The 17,483-nt window shown below is 37.5% G+C and overlaps 1 protein-coding gene across 1 annotated transcript in view; it reads left to right on the top strand.

Moving 5' to 3' along the window:
- Positions 1–4,219, top strand: part of TMEM123 (transmembrane protein 123) — a 41,727-nt gene extending 37,508 nt beyond the window's left edge. Inside the window, exon 4 of the mRNA XM_024574594.3 lies at positions 1,850–4,219. Coding sequence (XP_024430362.2) covers positions 1,850–1,874 — 25 coding nt within the window. The 3' untranslated portion in view covers positions 1,875–4,219. The remainder of the gene's footprint in view (positions 1–1,849) is intronic.
- The last annotated feature ends 13,264 nt before the right edge of the window (positions 4,220–17,483 follow it).

Raw genomic sequence — 17,483 nt, forward strand, 5'->3', positions numbered from 1 at the left:
GAAGTATGCAATTTCAGCTTTACAGGCTAATTTTCCCCTGAGACATACATGACCACATAGTGCCCCATGCCCTGTGGAGTAAGTCAGGGTCTGGACTCCCCCTTGCTGGGAGGAAACTGCTGGCCGAAGAACTCTGACTCTGAGAGGAGTTTTATTTTCATGTAGGAACCAGCAGGTGGTAAAAACACCATATTTAGTTGAGTCTAAGTAAACATTTCTGGTTTTTTCCACATTGTAACACCTCTGAAATTAGGATATAGCTTACAGTCTGCGGGGTGAGAAAGCATTGTGTTGTACTTTAATAGGCTGTGCTTTTCTTAGTGCTATGTAAAAAAAAATGTGCGTTTTAAAGCCAGTAGTTCCTTTGAAATTATAAAAAATGGCATTCCATAAGTAAGGACTTAATGTTTGTCCCAGTAAAGAAACTGAGACCTTCACCCTGGCTGCTGTAACTCAGTGGACTAAGTGCAGGCCTCTGAGCCAAAGCGTCGCCAGTTCGATTCCCAGTCAGGGCACATGCCTGGGCTGTGGGCCAGGTACCTGTTTGGGGGTGTGTGAGAGGCAGCCAATCAGTGTATCTCTTGCACATTGATGTTTCTTTCTCCCTTGCTTCCCCTCTCTGGAGATAAATAAAAATCTTTAAAAAAATGAAAGAAAGAAAGAAACTGAGACTCTCCATATTCAGTAATAGTGAACATTTCTAGTTTTCACTTATTGGATATTGACTGATTAAAATACTGACTAAAATGTTAGCACTCGTGTTTCTTAGAGTTGCATGGAGGACAGTGGAATTAAATAGTTAAGACATGGAGTTTGGGCAAACTTCCTGGGTTGGCCAGAAAGTTGGTTTTTTCTGTCTGATGGCTCTAGTAGTGCTTAGTTGTCTTTAACTTCATTTGAAATAGTTTTGTTAGATTGTATTGTGACAGCTATCATAAGAGCAAGCATTTTTTAAAGACTTACCAAAATTGGTTTTGTTATCAAAAATTATCAAAACTTTTGTGTAGCCATTTTAACATTGAAGATAGAAGAAAATACTCAACATTTTTGGAATATTATGCTTTAATATTTCAAGAAATGTAAAAACGCACCTGAAATGCCAAAAAGATTTGTGCAGTGTATGGAGAAGGTGCTGTCACTGACCGAACGTGTCAGAAGAGGTTTGTGAAGTTTCTTAGTACCATTGACATTTTGGCCAAATAATTCTTTGCTGTGGGGCTGTCTTATGCATTGGAAGATGTTTAGCAGCATCCCTGGCCTCTACCCACTAGAAGCCAATAGCGAGACATAGCCAGAATGTCCAAATCAATAAAGGTATTGATGAAAATAAAACTAGACAGACTTTTTTGGCCAACCCAAGCGTTTTAGGCCCGGTTGACTGCTGACTAGCAGGGTGCCTTCCTGTGCTTATGTAAACAAGGCGGCGTGGTACACAGTGGCCACGAGGGGGTTCACATGCCTGCTCAGCTTCTGATCCTGTGCAAAATGGGAGAATGAATAAATCAAATAAATGAAAGTGTCCTCTGAATGGGATTTCTGTGATGATTACATGAGTTCTGGATGTAAAGTCTGTAGTGTAATATCTGGCACATAGTAAATGCTCAAGAAATGATGGTGGTTTTCTTTTTAAAAGAGGGTTGTGATCGCGAACTGGTGAAAAGTCACACAGCCCCAAGAGGCAGAGCAGAGATTTAAGTCTAGGTTTGACAGCCCGAACCACCATTCAAATCCTTAAGCACTTAATTTTAATTCTGAAACTTGAAATGATTTGTTACTTTAAAATATGAATATATATGTAGTTTTGATACAGATACAAAACAAAGTAATTTTAACTTTTGATATATTACAGTGATGAACATGATGCCATCATTTAAGGAAATCTGAGGACCATTGGAAAGAAGACCGATGCAACCCTATTGATTAGTTTAAGACCATATTCTCTTTTTCAAAACAGTATAAACAGGCCATGCATATAATGTACAATATATTATATAAATATGTAAAGATTTCTCATGATCACTAAAGGTCAAAAGGGTTTTTGGGGTTTCGTTTGGAGCACACAGTTAATGTGGTGGTTATATTCACTTTTAGGAAATAGATGGTAAGACAAGTCCTGTCCCACTTTCTCCTGGCATTGGTCACATAGAGCCAGTGATTGGAAGGCATCATCTCTGAAGGGCACTGCCGTCTGGACTTTCACATAAGCAGCTTGCCCCAGCACTCAGGATGTGGGCTCTTTCCTGCTCCACAGACAGCTTAGTGCTGCACAGAGCTGGGTACGTGCTGATTCACTACTGCCACACAGCAGGCGTTTCATGAGTAAACCAGGTCTTAGGCACAAGTTTAGTTTCTGTCTCTTCAAAAAGCATCAATATTTTATGTTTTAGTACTAGGTTTAGAAACAAAATGCATCCCCTCCTCCCAAAACAAACAAACAAAAAATCAAATAAAAGCAGAAACAATACTGGAGTTTAGTTCTGTTAAGAAAGCCTATTTTTATTAATAACTTCTTTCAAGCTTTAATGGCAGTTGATATAATTATCTGTTTTTCCCTCTGTAATTTCAGTAAATTGCAATGTTTAACAGGATAGTGTTTTAAAGATTTAGTTGTTAGTATTAAATAAGAAGTTAGATTATTTGCTACTGTGAGAATATCGTCACCACTGGAAATTGCTTTGTTTCATGTTGAGCTATTATTTAGTGGATATCTTTAAGAGATGTAGAGCTGCTTTCAATATATAGAAATGTTTAATGCAGCATAAACACACCTAACCTGAAACAAAAAAGCCCCTTATTTGACCTCCAGAACAACATTTGGAACTCCGTACAGTCAGAACTGTAGTCACGCTCTGTTCATCAGGCCAAGGACGGTAGCGCTCCCCTCACGCCACCACACCTACAAGGTGAACATACTGCATTTTTCTGCACTGTTGATTTTACTCAAAAGTTGGGGAAACAGCATTTTTATACTAAAATACCAACATATTTTGAAATAAATTCTTAACGAAGATTTAAGACAGGAGTTCCTTATTTGGGTATTCTTCCCACCACTCCTCTCTTGCTGAAGAGGAGGCACTTTCAGATGTACTGTTAACAGAGAGAAAAAGCATAGTACTTACAGGGACACTGATATTAGCCAACATATTTTGGAGTGTTTTCAGTTTTACAGTTTATATCCCAGCATTGAAAACTCAGGGTCAAGTTTTGACAAAGGAGGTATTGAGTCAGATTAAAATAGTATTTCTGTCTTAGATTAGTCAAAGTAAATCACACCAATTTTTAATAGTCTAAAAATGAGCTAAGATATTCTAGTAAACATGCAGCTACATTAATAGGAATTAAATGTAACTTCTGTAATCAGCTTTTGGTTTCTGGAGACTGTATCAAGCAATTTGATTTAAAAGAATGACTTGCACTCACTGTGCACGATGGTCAGTTGACGTGGCGAACGTGGGTGACAGAAGCTATCCCAGATGTGGAGGTGACAGGGTGGGTGTCACACATGCTGTGTGGGGACATGTTATGAAACCCGTCTTTTATAGTGATGGGCCTTCTACATTGAAGTTGTTCTGTCCCCTGCATTCTTGATGTGTCAGTACTTCAAATAAGTCAGAACTTTGTAGACAGGCCTGAAGTTTTCTTGCATTCTTCTTTCTTTAGCACTTTGAAGGTAAAAAACCACTTTTTAAATGCTAAATGTCATCATATGCCTTTAAAGATTCCTGTGCTTTGGGTTTGAAATAATTTAGTTCTTTTCTCTGTATATGTTGTATAATTTGCTACATTTAAATACCAGTATTTCTATACAGTCAGGTAGTTTTGGTTATGTGCAAAAATTGAGGGAAACGGAGGCAAACCAATATTTTGCTTTGGAGCATATTTTCTAATTTTTTCCTAATTATGTTGACTTAAAGCAAACATTCCATTTTGTTTGCATTCTTTGAGAATGTATTTACTTGAAGATAAAAACAATTCAGATGTATATTATCAGATAGAATCCAGTCAGTGATTTTACAATTTCCTTGGATAATTCGTAAAAGAAATAATTCAAATAGAGATACATGAGAGTTGGCAGTGTATTACAATGATAATTTTGTATTTTTCAGAAAAAACATTTAAAGTGAATCCTCTTTTTTCTTTTTATTATAATGACCAGCTTTGGATATTTCATTGTTAAGATCTAAGATCTATTTTTAGAATAAAATTTTGTTCACCAAGAGTTTTATGTGTGTGGTTTTGCTTCATTTCATCAAACTCAAGAGAAATGAACAGAATAGGAAAACCGCAGAATAAAATGCCAGATTGCTGACTGACACTGTAAGTGTAGTTATCTGAACCACGAGCAGCATCCCCCAGAAACTGGTTAGGAGTGCAAATTCTTGAGTCTCCCACCCAAGACCTACTGAAACTCTGGGGTGGAGCCCAGCAGTCAAAGTTTTAACAGTCCTACCAGGTGGTTCTGATGAATACCAAAGTTTGAGAAGCACTGCTCAAAGAATTTTCATTTGAAGCAACTTAATTCTGCTGGGTAAATTTTTAGAAATAAGTATATTCACAGTAGAAATAAAAAACTACCACTATAAATCAACTGCAAATACATTATTATAAATATATAGTATTCAAGTATTTTTATTCTTTAAAACTGGATATAATTTATCTGAGAATAACAAATGTCTGTTATAAGGTAATCAACGGGAAAGGGTACAGTCGTCAGGAAATCCTCTATATAATAAAGTACCCTGTTACGGTATTTGTACACATTTCTTCCTCCCTCCCCACCCTTGCCTGGCTTCACTCTGGGTATGGCATGTCTCCTGCTTTTGACCCAGTGGTATATGGGAGTACATGTAATAAATAGCACATCTGTTCAGAAACTTTTTAAGTTTCAGCTAATCATTATTTTTTAATTAAAGTATATTATGCATACACAAACAAAGGAGAATGGCATCACTAAGATGGCAACATAGGTCATTCCTGACTTTGCTTCCCCTCACAAGGGTGCCCACTCTCTCATCCTATTCAACTTAGTATTGAAGGTCCTAGCCAGAGCAATCAAGCAAGGAGAAATAAAAGTCATCAGAATTGGAAAGGAAGGAGTAAAACTGTCTCTTTGCAGATGACATGATTGTACATATAGAAAATCCTAAAGATTCCACAAAAATACTGTTAGGAATAATCAACAAATTCAGTAAAGTTACAGGATACAAAATTAATATACAAAAAGTAATAGCATTTCTATACACTAATGAAGTATTTGAAAAAACAGTTCATTTATAATACCATCAAAAACAAATACATACGAATAACATAGGAGGTGAATGATCTCTATTCTGAAACCTGTAAGAGACTAATGAAAGAAATCACATAAATGGAAAGGTATCCCAAGTTCATGGAGTAGAAGAATTTTGTTAAAACGTCAATACCACCAAAAGCCACCTACAGACTCAATGCAATCTCTGTCAAGATTCCAAGGGCATTTTTTACAGAAGTACAAAAAACTCCTAAAATTTATATGAAACCACAGCATACCCTAAGTAGCCAAAGCAATTGTAAGAAAGAACAAAGTGGGAGGCATTACACTTCCTGACTTCAAGCTGTAATATGAAGCTCTATGTGACTGCCAAAGGTGGTGGGAAGATGGGGAAAATCAATTTAAATAAAATAAAAGCTACAGTAATCAAAACAGTATGGTGCTAGCATAAAAACAGACCAATGGAAAAGAATCAAGAGCCCAGAAATCAACCAATGCATATACTGTTGACTAATATCTGACAAGTGGGTCAATGCTCAGTGGGGAAAAGACAGTCTCTTCAGTAAATGGTGCTGGGAACATTGGACATTCACGTGTAAAATCATGAAACTAGGCTCCTATCTTATACCACTCACAAAAGTTAACTCTAAATGGATTAAAGACTTAAATGTAAGACTAGACATTATAAAACTCCTAGAGGAAAAAAGGAAAACTTGACAATGGGTCTTGGCAATGAATTTTTGGATATGACACCTAAAGCTCAAGCAACAAGATAAAAACATTAAGAAATACACATAAGCCCTGGCTGGTGTGGCTCAGTGAATTGAAAGCCGGCTTGCGAACCAAAGGGTCACTGGTTTGAATCCCAGTCAGGGCACATGCCTGGGCTGCAGGCCAGGTCCCCAGTAGGGGGAGTGCGAGAGGAAACCACACATTGGTGTTAATCTCCCTCTCTTTCTCCCTCCCTTCCCCTCTCTCTAAAAATAAATAAAAATCTTAAAAAAAAAGAAGAAATACACATAGTAAGAAACATTTGATAAAATACATATGTTTCATGTCTGCTCTTACGTGACCTTACAAATTCATTATTAGTAGGTTGATACTAAAGGAGAGAATACAATTTAATAGACACCTCTGGATATAAATAGCTAACAACTAAGAAGAAAACTAACTGGACAGCTCAGATTAAGTCCTGAAAGATTTCTACTGTGAACAGAAAGTACCCAGCATCCTGACCCTTTTCCTGCACCAGCACCACACCCTACACACACTTACCATCCTAACCCTTTGTTTTCCCATTTGAGGAAGAGATGGGCTTCTGCACCCAAGTGTCTAGATTTATCATTTCCAACTACTCAAAGACCTTCCTATTAACAAAATATCATAGTCATTTTTAACCAATTTCTTAAGGACCAATTAAAGTGCCACCTCTTATGAAGAATTCTTAAGCCTCCAATCTTGCTCTCCCGTGTTTGCTGCTGCTGCTGCTGCTGCTTCAAAAAGTTGAGAAAAGAACATGTAGCAAAGGGCTTCTCAGAATATGTCATCTTGTCCTCTTGCCGTGGGATCAGGCAGGAAGCTTCTGGGAACTGCAAATGCTCTACACCCAAAGGATTAAAAAAAAAAAATGGAATACTTCCTAACTCGTTCTATGAGGCTAGTATCACCCTGATACCAAAGCCAGACAAACACACCACAAGAAAACTACATATCCCTTGTGAATAAAAATGCAAAAATCCTGAATAAAATACAAGCAAACTGAATCCAACAACATTTAAAGGAATATATACACCATGAGCAAATGGGATTTATCCCAGCAATGCAGGGATGGTTCATAACAAAAATCAATGGACATACCACATTAATAAAGGGGGGGAATGTGACCGTCTTGATGCAGAGAACGCCTTTAACAGTATCCAACATCCTTCCCTGATAACACTCAGAAAAGTAGAAATAGGAGTGACTCTCCCAATCTGGGAAATGGCATTTATTTAGGGAAAAAAAACACAGCTAATGTTCTCTATAGTGAAAGAAACTGCTTCTAAGATCAGGCACAGGACAAGGAAGTCCACTTTCATCCCTGCTGTTCAACATTGTGCTGAAAGTTCTAGTCAAAGAAATTAAGTGAGAGAAAAAGCATCAAACTGGAAAAGAGGTAAAACTGTATTTGTAGATGGCATGATCCTAAAGACAAAGATTTTCAACAACAAAAAAATCTAGAGCTAATAATTCACAAAGTTGAAGGGTACAAGATCAACACACAAAAGTCAGTTGTGTTTCTATACACTAGCAATGAATAATCCAAAAGAATATTAAGAAAATAATCTCATTTACAACCTCCAAAAGAATACCTAGGGGGAAATTTAACCAAGGAGGTGAAAACGCCTGGTTAACTCCTGGTTGTGCACTGAAAACTACAAAACAGCGCTGAAATTAAAGGCATAATTAAATGGACAAATTCTCATGGATTGGAAGTCCTAATATTGTAAATATGGCAATACTACACAAAGCAATTTACAGGCTCAATGCAATCCCTATCAAAATTCCAAGAGTTTTATCCTCAAATTCACACAGAATCATAAGGGGCCACAAATAGCAAAACAATTTAAAAAAATAAGAACAAAGTTGGAGGATTACACTTCCCAATATAAAGACCAATGTAATTGAATTGACCACTAGGAATAAAATCATAATCTTTTTTTTTTTTTTTTTTGCTGTGTACTGAAGGGCATGTGCCTAAATTTTTAATTTTATTTTTTACATAAAAAATATAGTTACCACTTGCCTTTTGTGACCAGAGCACCTGATTCTATTCTCTTAGCAAATCTCCAATATTCCGTGCGATATTAACTGTGGTCATCATGTCGTGCGCTGGATACCCAGACGTACTCATCCTGCATAACCGATGCTGTGCTCTTTGATCTCCCCATTTCCTCCACTTGCCCTCCCCTCGTACCTCCCGTTCTACTCTCTACTTCTATGTAGTTGATTCTTTTAAATTCCACATATAAGCGAGAGCATGCTTTTTGGGTTTTTTTTCCTTCTGTATCTGGCTTATTTCACTTAGCTTCATGTCCTCCAGGTTTATCCATGTCACAATGGCAGGATTTCTTTTTTCCCCCCAAGATTAAATAATACTCATATGTGATATAGATATACTTGTAGATATATATATATACAGATATATGTTTTTTAATCATTCTCCAACTGGATAATTAGTTTCCATATCTTACCTATTGTTAGTAATGCTGCAAAAATGTGGGAACACAGTATCTTCAAGGTACTGATCTCATATCCTTTGGAATAAAGATTGCTATACTGGTATAAATTGGTATAACAATTATGGAAAAGCAGTATGAAGACAACCATATGGTTCAGCAACCCCTCTGGGTATTGTTACACCAATTTACAATCCCACCAGGAGTGTACAAGGGTTCCCTTTTCGCCATATCCTCTCCAGCACTTGTTTTACCTCTTGTCTTTTTGGTAATAGCCATCTTAACACGTGTCAGGTGATACCTCATTGTGATTTTGACTTGAATTTCCTTGATGATTAGTGATGTTGAGTACCTTTTCATAATTCCTGTTATTTACATGTCTTCTTTGGAAAAATGTCTATTCAGGTCCTCTGCCCATTTTTTGGTTGGGTTGTTTGGGGGTTTTTCTGTTGTTGTTTGTTTTGCTATTGAAGTGTATGAGTTCCTTACATTTTTTCCTGCATTAACTCATCATATATATTGCTTGCAAATATTTACTCCCATTCTGTAAATTGTCATTTGATTGTTATTTTCTGTGCAGAAGCTTTTTAGTTTGAAGTTGTCCTACTTATTTTCACTTCTGTTGCCTGAGCTTTGGGTGTCATATCCAAAAAAATCATAGCCAAGGCCAATGTCATGGAGCTTTTCCCATATTTTTTTTCTTTTAGGAGTTTTATGATTTCAATCCATTTTGAGCTATTTTTATATATGGTGTATGATAAGGGTTCAGTTTCATTCTTTGCATGTTGCTGCCCAGTTTTCCCAACACTATTTACTGAAGAGACTATCCTTTTCCCGTTATGTATTCTTGACACCCTTCTTGAAAATTAGTTGACCATATATGCTTGGGTTTTTTTCTCGGTTCTCTATTCTGTTCCACTTATCTATGTGTTTTTATGCCAGCACCATATTGTTTGGATTACTATAGCTTTGTAATATAATTTGAAATCAGAAAGTGTGATGCCTCCAACTCTGTTCTTTCTCAAAACTGATTTGGCAATTAGAGGTCTTTTGTGGTTCCATACAAATTTTAGAATGTTTTTACTATTTCTGTGAAAAATGCCATTTAAATTTTGATAGGGATTGCATTGAATCTATGCATATTGCTTTGGGTAGTATAGTCATTTTAACAATATTAATTATTCCAATCCATGAGCATAGGGTATCTTTTGTATTCAGTTTCTTTCATCAATAGCCACTTGATTTTTGACAAGGGAGCCAAGGCAATTCAGTGAGGTAAAAAATAGTCTCTTCAACAAATACCCAGTAGTCCCAGCACAAACATGCGAGAGAATGGATTTCGACCCTCATCTCACAACATTCACAAAAATTACCTTGAAATCAATAACTAAAACATAACAGCTAAGCTATAAACTGTTAAAATATAGGGGTAAGTCTTCATGACCTTGGACTTGGCAACGGATTCTTAGATATGACATAAAAAGCATAAGCAACCAAAGAAAAATTAGAGAAATTGCACAATCAAAATTAAAAACCAAACTTTTACACCAAAAGATACCTAGAAATGGAAATGATAATCTACAGAATATAAGAAAATATTTTCAAATTATATATCTAAAAAGGGTCTAGGATTTGGAATATGTGGAAAAAAAAACCCCCTACAACTCAACTACAACAAAGACATTTCTCCAAAATTATTCAAATGGGCAAAAAGTACATGACAAAAATGCTAAGTGACATTAGCCATTAGGAAAACACAAAACAAAACCACAGTGAAAAACTACATCTACTAAGATGTTTATAGTTTTAAAATGAGAGAGAAAACAAGTGTTGCAGGGAATGTGGAGAAATGGGAACCCTTGTGTTTTGCTGGGGGGAATATGAAATGAATGGTGCAGCCACTGTTAAAACAGTCTGGCAGCTCCTCAGTAAGTTAAACAGATTACCATGACCCAGCATTCCACTCCTACGTATACACCCAAAAGAACTGCAAACAGAAACTCAGAACAAATACTTGTACAGAAATATTCATAGTAGCACTATTCACAATAGCCAAAAGCTGGGAACTATCCAGGTTCATCAGTGATATGATGATATGATAAACAAAATGATATATACACTCATAAAAGGAATGAAATATGATACATGCTACAATGTGGTGAACTTCAAAAACATTTTGCTAAGTGAAGGAAGCCAGACACAAAATCCACATATTGTATGATTCCATTTATATGAATTACCTAAATTAAATCCACAGAGACAGAAAGCAAATGGTGTTTGCTAGCGGGTGATTACTTAAAGGGTACAAGATTTTCTTTTGGGGTGATTAAATGTTTTGGAACTTGATAAAAGTGGTGGTTGCAGAACATTGTGAATGTACTAAATGCTACAGAATTGTACACTTTACAGCAGAAAGGAGCTCCTATCCTTCGCAACAGCATGGATGGAGCTGGAGAGCACTATGCTAAGTGAAATAAGCCAGGCAGTGAGGGACAAATACCATACCATCTCGCCCGTGAGTGGAACCTAATCAACAAAAACAAACAAGCAACCAAAATATAACCAGAGACATTGAAATAGAGAACAAACTGACAGTAACCAGAGGGTAGGAGGGAGATGGATAATGGGAGAAAAAAGGGGAAGGATGATCAGGGAACTTGTATAAACGACACCTGGACAAAGCCAAAGGGAGATAGGATCAAGGGTGGGAGGTGGGAGTGGGTGTGGCAGGCAGGCAGGAGTGGTGAGGGGGAAATGGAGACAACTGTACTTGAAAAACAATTTAGAAAAAAAGAATTGTGCACTTTAAAATAGTTCATTTTATGTGAATTTCATCTCAATTTTTAAAAAGGAATTGGGAGGAATAAACCAAACGGCTTTCTTGGGTTAATAACAGCACTTCTAGGAAATTAAAGCAAGAATACACGGGAGGGAAGATCTGACATCAATGAACTTCTGGAAATCCCTTAGAGATCTCCACTCCCAGTCTTTCTGCCTTCCCATCCATTTCACCCCTTGTCATCCTCAGTGGTAGCAGGGCATTTAAGGGAACTTTAGCCATCTTCATAATCTGCGTCTCTTTCTCCATTTTCTGACACAATGATGCTTTTTCAATATCACATAGGATGCTTTATGAATTTAACTTTCAAATCCAATCAACTAACTTCCCAAACTGCGTTTATATACAAATCCAATTCTGACACTGCATTATTATTTATAAATAACAGCTATGATCATATAGCTCTTCTGCTTAAAAACCAAGAGCTCTCCTTTACCCATTGAATAAAGTCTAGACCTCAAAGCCATAACTTGGTGTCCTCTCAAACCTGGTCCCCACCCTACCTTTCCACCCGGTTTCCATTACTCACCTTCACTGACCTACAACTCTTCATTTTTTCCAATGCTTCATGCACTTTTTTCTTACTTTTCCCTCTGCCTGGGAAATACTACCTAGTACTTCTGTTCTTTACCTATAATCTTATTTAATCCTCAATATCCAGTAAATTGCTATTTTAGCTAAATTTGAAAAAGTCCCCACAGCACTTTATCTGAAACTCTTTTATGGTCATTATTTTCTACTTTGGATTAAAATGTATCTCAGAACCTCAGCATCCCAAGTGTTAAACAGATTGTGAATTAGAGAACACCTCCCTGTTCTCTGACAGTGCTTTTTCTTTTGCTCCTCTCTGCCTTTACACGTACCAAAGCTATCACTAATCTCCATACCTGCCATGGTCTTTCACCTTTGGGGTCTGTAAAATATACCCCAGTTACGCCAAAGTACGCTATACTATGAATTACTTTAGCAATCATAAAAGTCTCAAAATGGATAAGCTTCCTCAAGACAGTGAATTCTGCTGGAAACAGAGACTGTACATGTAATTATCATTTAAGTGTTATGGAGATTACATATTCCAGATAAAGACCAAAAAATCTTTAGCTTCCTTGTAACTTTGAAACTGAGCTGATGTATATTTTTTATAGAAAAATCATTGGGTACTTACCCACTGACATGGAAAGATAAGATTTTCAAGGCATCCTGTTGATTGAAAAAGTAATCTGAAAAACATTCACATAACCCCATGTATGTAGGCACATGTATGCATACACACCCCCACACACTGAATACACAGAAAATTTAATGGTGATTACCACTGGGGAAGAAATTGATAGTGGTGGGGAGAAACAAAGGAGACCACTTTATTTTATATACTTATCTTGTTTAAATCTTCTACAACAACAAGAATACAAAAAACACCAAGCAGAACACATGCCATGACTCAGTTCATCCAGATCAGGTGCAAAACAAGATTCTTGCCACTTGGCCTTCAGACCAACGCCATCATCATTAGCACCGCTTACTGATAAAAAGCATAGTTCTTACATGCAGCTCCACGTTAGAACCCACTATAACCATGGGAGGAATAAGTAGGGCTGAAATTGACCCTCAAAGAAGAGCTGAGGATCAGAGAGAAAGGACTTGGTGAAAGCTTTATTAAATGGTGGAACTAAGCTTAGAGGCAAAGCCTTTGGATTTTAAATTCTAGGCGCTCTTCACTATACCACACTAAACAACACAATCACATGCCTTAGAACTAGATTAAGTACCTACTACCCTTTACTGTAAGAGATGCGAAGGACTAAAAGCTCCAAGGACTCACTGGTTAAAACCTGTCTGGACACCCTTATATAAGAAATACAACAGGACCTAGCATAATAATCAATGATTAGCATGATTTTTCCATTTCTGTGGAGCTAATCATGCATATCCCAACAGATCAGTCAGGCAACATAATCCACTGTGGTTTTGAGGGCACAATAAATAACACTTCTTTTATACAAGTTCAGAACCAATAAAGGGTGAAAGTCATCACATAGAAATCACCCTTACTACTGACAAAAGCCTTGGAGAACAAACCTTAGGCGTACATTCCCTAACACTGAGCCACAGAATGCAAAAACCTCACCACTCGGTCACTGGAAATAATGAAAAACCAAGGCCAGCTCCTCTGATGCCAAGATCACAGAGGAACAGAGTATGACCTCTGCCCACAGCGTGGCTCCCAGGGAGAAAAAAGAAAGATGCAATCGAGCTGCGAGGCATACTCAAGTTTCTCTCCCAAAACCACCACGAAGGTAAGTGCAGGGGCAAAGAGAACACCATCTACGAAGGAAACCTCAAAAAAAAAAAAAAAAAAAAAAGACTAAAGGTTGCCCCTTAATACAACCCTTCATGGGTTAATTTTTGTAAAGAATAAGACTAATGGTTACCATATACCAGTGGTTCTTAAAGGGTGGGTGGTCCAAGGATCTCTGAGGGTACCCCAGACCCTTTGGGGCAGGGGGTCCCTAACCTCTGGGTTGTGCACCTACTGGTCAGAGCCTGTTAGGAACCTGGCTGCACTGAATGTACTGTGCTTGAATCATCCTGAAACCATCCCACATCCCCCACCCCTCCTTCAATCCATGGAAAAATTGTCTTCCACAAAACCAGTCCCTGGTGCCAAAAAGCCTGGGGACCACTACTTTGGGGGCACTGAAAATTCAAAAATACTAACATGTTCTTTACCATTTCCTCTGATAGTGAAAATTAGACTATTTAAGAATATTCTTGATGAAGCAGAAAATTATTATCAAATCTAAGTAGACATCATTTTAACACTATGTGACAAAACTGGAAGTATACATAAAGTACTTACGCTATATACAAAAGTATCATGTTTCAAAGAAAAGCACTTGTGTGACTGAACTTGTGTTTTCATGAAATAGCATTTTTACTTAAAAGAATAACTGACCAAAAATACTGATAGGTTCTATGTATCAGTACTAGACTTATTGGGGGGATCACCTCCTAAGTCATATTCATGTCTAACCACGGTTATAAACCTGAAACTAATATACTGAATGTCATCTGTAATTTAAAAATAAAAAGAATTTTAACTCAGAAAAAATAATACTGATAGACTTATTTGGCATTCATTCTCTTGAAGTGAGTCTGAGAAAACAACGGACAGTGTTTATGGCTAGTGGTGAAAATCAAGCTTTTCAGTAAAAATTAAAATTTTAGAAACTTCTATCCACTATGAGCTTGAGTGTTCCCAATTCTTAGACTTGTCCTAAGATGTAAGTGGTAAGAACAAATGTGATTTTTTGGATACTAGTAACGAAATGTGTCAACATATGGGGGATCTGCATATTTCAGTAAACAAGTATCTTCCAAATGAGCAATGCCTAATGGTACAAGACTGTGCATAGGTGAAAGGCCCATTCCAAGTGCAAGACTCACCAATGGGTCTTAATATAACAGAAAACAAAGAGATTACTGAACAGTAAAAAGATCAGAGGTGGCCAGTGGGCAGCTGGGAGGGAAGGGATTAAGATGTGGAGCACAGAACATGTTTAGGGCAATTTAAGTGTCCCGCATATTACAAGGGTGGATACATGTCATTATTATCCAACTGTCAAAACACCAAGAGTGAACCCTAATGTAAACTATTGACTTTCGGGTGACAATGATGTGTCAGTGTAGGTTCGCTCATTGTAACAAATTACTGGTGAGGGATGTTGAGAGTAGGGGAGGCTGAGCGTGTGTGGGCAAGAAGGTAGAGGGGAACTCTGCACTTTCTGCTCAATTTTGCTGTGAACCTAAAATTACTCTGAAATATATAATGTATAAATAAATATTTTTAATTTTAACTTAAAAAATTTAAAGATCATTAATATCATTTTAGATTCCACATTCCAACTACCTTTAGGGAACTATCTACCACGTGTCATGTTTTGGTGTAGCATCAAAAAAGAATACACGCTGTAGTTGAAAAATTTTCCTTCCTTTTCCAACAACATATTCTGAGAGGCTGAATATTCTTCATATACTTCAACTGAAACAACATATGTATTACAAAAGATGAGATGCAGAAGCAGAATCTAGCTGTCTTTTACTCTAAGCCAGATATCATAGAACTTTGCCAAAATGTGAAACAAAGCCATTCTTCTCACTAAATATTTTAAATAACTACTTTTCATAAGAAGTGCAACCTTAACATGTAATGTGTATTTGCTTTATTTTTAAAAATATGTGTTTATTTCTAAAGAAACAAAAATTTTTAACATTTAATTTTTTTTTAATTTCATTTGTTCATTTTTAAAGAGAGGGGAAGGGAAGGAGAAAGAGAGAGAGGGAAACATCAATGTGTGGTTGCCTCTCATGCACCCCCCACAGGGGACCCAGACCGCAACCCAAGCATGTGCCCTGGACTGAGAATTGAACTGGTGACCCTTTGGTTCACAGGCCCGCACTCAATCCACTGAGCTACACCAGTCAGGGCTAACATTTGTTTTAATTTTTAACATGGTAAATATAAATATATACAACCCACATAAACACAAGCTATTTAGGATCCTCAAAAATTTTTATAACAGGCCTGGCTGGTGTGGTTCAGTGGATTGAGCACTGACCTGAAAACCAAAGGGTCACCAGTTCAAGTCCCAGTCAGGGCACATGCCTGAGTTGTGGGCCAGGTACCCAGTACAGGGTGCGTGAGAGGCAACCACAGATTGATGTTTCCCTCCTTCTCTTTGTTCCTTCCTTCCTCTGAAAATAAATAAAATCTTAACATTTTTTTTAGAACTGTAAAATATTCTGAGACCAAAATCTTTAAGAAGTGCTACTACGCACCAACAGATTTATTTTACATATACTAGGGGACACTGGTTGAAATGTACACTTTTAGAAAAAAACTTAGGTCTGTCAGCAAAGCAGACAGCCAGCTGCCCTTTGACTTACGGAATGGCAGTCGACAAGTGAAGGGACTCTTAATTTGTTAGTGTGGGGCAGGAGAGAAAGCTCCAGTACTCGTGCTGTCTTCAAGACAGAACACTGGAAACAACCAAGGTGGAAACAAGAGGCCTGACAAATGATAAATTACACTATTCCCCCAATTGATGTTAAGAAAGTAAAGAAACAGAGAAATGTTATTTCCAAATACAAGTAGAAAGTAAAAAACTGAAGGGTGGTTTAACAGATTAAAATGTAAAAAGGTCAATGTTTTGGAGTCATTCCCACCTAGCCCATATACAGTTCACAGTCCACCACCTATTATCTCCAGCAACCTACATCGTTTCACTGGGCCTAGATTTCTCCATGTACAAAAAAGGGGTACCATTTCTCCCAGGGTTCTAAGGGTTAAATAAGGCAATAAATAAACCTAACAAAACATCTTTCATCTATTTGTTCAACATAATGAATACCTATTATGAGACATTATCATCCTAAGGAGGGCAAAGAGGGTAAGAAACCCAAATCCTACATTCTAGGTACATAGAATTCAGCAAGAGGATAAAATATTAATTACATTATCATTTACTTCTATTTTATGCAATATTTTTACTAAATGCAAAAAAGAATAGTTCTTGTACATTATTAAAACAGAGTTCCGGCCAAGATGGAGGCATAGGTAGAAACCCTTCACTTCCTTGCACAACCAAAAGGAGGATAAAAACCAATCTAAAATCAATAAACCACCAGAAATGCCAGAAAACCAAACTGCATGGAACTCCGACAACCATGGAATTAAAGAAACAGTCACAGAACAAGCAGACTGGTAAGGCAGCAGAGAGAAACCGCAGTGAGGCAGCGGACTGTGCCAGCAGCTGGCTGCAGCGAGGTGGTGGGCTGCAAGGGTGAGGCTGACTCAAGGGGAAACTGAGACTGAGTTGACTGTGGATTATGGTGGTTACCATAGTGGGAGAACCTCCCAGTCTCACATAAGAGTTCGAGAGTTCATTGAAAAGTGGGCTAGAGACAGCAGACAAGCTGTATTGTTCCCTCTCTGGCCCCTCCCCCACAAGCGGCGCTGCAACACACCAAGGAGGGTTGCCCTGCTGGGGTGTAGGCCTAAGGCTCCACCCCCTTACAACTTACAACTTAACAGGGGCCCCAAACAAAGTAATATAGCCAAAATGAAAGAACAGAGCAAAGCTTCAGAAAGAGAGCTAAATGATGAGGAGATTGC

The sequence above is a fragment of the Desmodus rotundus genome, chromosome 5, assembly GCF_022682495.2.
Source record: "Desmodus rotundus isolate HL8 chromosome 5, HLdesRot8A.1, whole genome shotgun sequence".
NCBI classification, from domain to species: Eukaryota; Metazoa; Chordata; class Mammalia; order Chiroptera; family Phyllostomidae; genus Desmodus; species Desmodus rotundus.